The 2,500-nt window shown below is 47.8% G+C and overlaps 1 protein-coding gene and 1 long non-coding RNA gene across 2 annotated transcripts in view; one reads left to right on the top strand and one right to left on the bottom strand.

Moving 5' to 3' along the window:
- Positions 1–1,077: 1,077 nt before the first annotated feature.
- The window catches only part of LOC114550915 (pro-opiomelanocortin-like), a 2,229-nt gene continuing 806 nt past the window's right edge, over positions 1,078–2,500 (bottom strand). Inside the window, exon 2 of the mRNA XM_028571902.1 lies at positions 1,078–1,580. Within this exon, the coding sequence (XP_028427703.1) occupies positions 1,131–1,580 (450 nt within the window). The 3' untranslated portion in view covers positions 1,078–1,130. The remainder of the gene's footprint in view (positions 1,581–2,500) is intronic.
- Positions 1,521–2,500, top strand: part of LOC114550916 (uncharacterized) — a 6,316-nt gene continuing 5,336 nt past the window's right edge. Inside the window, exon 1 of the long non-coding RNA XR_003691790.1 lies at positions 1,521–1,621. This is a non-coding gene — a long non-coding RNA (uncharacterized LOC114550916). The remainder of the gene's footprint in view (positions 1,622–2,500) is intronic.

The following is a 2,500-nucleotide window of genomic DNA, read 5'->3' as shown; positions in this document are numbered from 1 at the left end:
AACTCTCTGTCTGTCTGTCTGTTGAACTCCCTGTCTGTGTGTCTGTCTGTCTGTTGAACTCCCTGTCTGTCTGTCTGTCTGTCTGTCTGTTGAACTCCCTGTCTGTCTGTCTGTCTGTTGAACTCCACCCCTGTCTGTGTGTCTGTCTGTCTGTCTGTCTGTCTGTCTGTCTGTTGAACTCCCTGTCTGTCTGTCTGTCTGTTGAACTCCACCCCTGTCTGTGTGTCTGTCTGTCTGTCTGTCTGTTGAACTCCCTGTCTGTCTGTCTGTTGAACTCCCTGTCTGTCTGTCTGTCTGTCTGTTGAACTCCCTGTCTGTCTGTCTGTCTGTCTGTCTGTCTGTTGAACTCCACCCCTGTCTGTCTAAATGAGGAGATGATGACTTGTTGTTCTCATCTGCACAAATAAAATGTTACAAACTTTGTTTTTTCTTTTCATTCATGAGTTGAGATTACCAGATTAATTTGGTATCTTCTGTTTTAATTTTCCTGTCTGTCTGTCTGTCTGTGTCTGTCTGTCTGTGTCTGTCTCTCTGTGTGTCTGTCTCTTTTTCTGTCTGTCTCTTTGTCTGTCTCCGTCTTTCTTTCTGTCTGTCTGTCTGTCTGTCTCTTTTTCTGTCTGTCTGTCTCTCTGTCTTTTTCTGTCTGTCTCTTTGTCTCTTTCTCTCTCTGTCTGTGTCTGTCTGTCTGTCTCTCCGTCTGTCTCTCTGTCTGTCTGTCTCTCTATCTGTCTCTCTCACTGTCTGATAATTATTATTATTTTTGGGTTCCCAGCTGGATTATTATTAGTCTATAAAATCTGTAGTTTTTCTTGCTCTCTAAAAACCAGTTAAGTTCCAGTTCCATACCATCAGTCTTCTTCTTCTGTAACTCCAGGTAAGTTATTTATGAATGATCATATGTTCCATATATGTTTTTATACGTTACATTCACGTTGTGTAACCGTAGAAAAGAAAACAGACACAGACATTTTGCTTATTTTGCTTGCAAATTCCTCTCTTATGTGTTCATATCATTTACATTTATGTACATAAATCAATAAAATATCAAAACATCTCATCATCTCTTTCAGTCAATCGGGATCGGAGCTTTTCATTGGTAGACTCCCCCGGCCAATGAGGGGCTTCCCCTCTCACTTGTGCTGCTGTGCGTGTTTGTTGATGACGTTCTTGAAGAGCGTGACCAGTGGCCTCTGGCTCTTCATGAAGCCTCCGTAGCGTTTGCTTCCCGTCGGGACCTTCCAGCGTAGATGCTTCATCTCGTACGGTCCCTCCTCTTCCTCCTCCTCCTTCATCACTTCCTGTTCCGCCCGGCGCCGCATGTCTCTGGGGAACGCCTCGGCGGACTCGTCCTCCACGCCGTTGGACGTGTAGACTTTGACCGGGCGCCTTTTGCGCCCTACGGGCTTCCCCCAGCGGAAGTGCTCCATGGAGTAGGAGCGCTTGGCCTGAGGAGGGGAGGAGGAGGAAGAGGAGGAGGAGGAGGAGGAAGGGTCTGATGGAGCGGGGGGTTGGAGGTGGGCGTTGCCGGGGACGACGGGCGTCTCGGCGGTGAGGTCGGAGCGGCAGAGCTGGATGCACTCCTGCTGGAGGAGACGAGTCAGAGCAAGAGAAGAAAGAAAAGGTTTCATTCATTCATAAAAACTGAGAAAACATGAATGAGTTTAGCTGTGTGTGTGTGAGTGAGATCAGTGTGTGTGTGTATGTGTGTGTGTGTGTGTGTGTGTGAGTGAGTGAGTGAGAGAGATCATAGTGTGTGTGTGTGTGTGTGAGTGAGTGAGTGAGTGAGAGAGAGAGAGATCATAGTGTGTGTGTGTGTGTGTGTGTGTGTGAGTGAGTGAGTGAGAGAGATCAGTGTGTGTGTGTGTGTGTGTGTGTGTGAGTGAGTGAGTGAGAGATCAGTGTGTGTGTGTGTGTGTGTGAGTGAGTGAGAGAGATCAGTGTGTGTGTGTGTGAGTGAGAGAGATCAGTGTGTGTGTGTGAGTGAGTGAGAGAGATCAGTGTGTGTGTGTGTGTGTGTGTGTGAGTGAGTGAGAGATCAGTGTGTGTGTGTGTGTGTGTGTGTGTGTGTGAGTGAGAGAGATCAGTGTGTGTGTGTGTGAGTGAGAGAGAGTGTGTGTGTGTGTGTGGTGGTGAGTGAGAGAGATCAGTGTGTGTGTGTGTGTGTGAGTGAGTGAGAGAGAGTGTGTGTGTGTGTGTGTGTGTGTGTGTGTGAGTGAGAGAGATCAGTGTGTGTGTGTGTGAGTGAGAGAGGTGTGAGAGTGAGTGAGTGAGAGAGATCAGTGTGTGTGTGTGAGTGAGTGAGAGAGATCAGTGTGTGTGTGTGTGTGTGTGTGTGTGTGTGTGTGTGAGTGAGAGAGATCAGTGTGTGTGTGTGTGTGTGTGTGAGTGAGTGAGAGAGATCAGTGTGTGTGTGTGAGTGAGTGAGAGAGATCAGTGTGTGTGTGTGTGAGTGAGTGAGTGAGAGAGATCAGTGTGTGTGTGTGTGTGTGGTGGTGGTGAG

The sequence above is a fragment of the Perca flavescens genome, chromosome 24 (assembly GCF_004354835.1).
Source record: "Perca flavescens isolate YP-PL-M2 chromosome 24, PFLA_1.0, whole genome shotgun sequence".
Classification (NCBI taxonomy): domain Eukaryota; kingdom Metazoa; phylum Chordata; class Actinopteri; order Perciformes; family Percidae; genus Perca; species Perca flavescens.
Note: the sequence above shows the minus strand (reverse complement) of the source record. Positions and strands in the feature narration are given on the sequence as shown.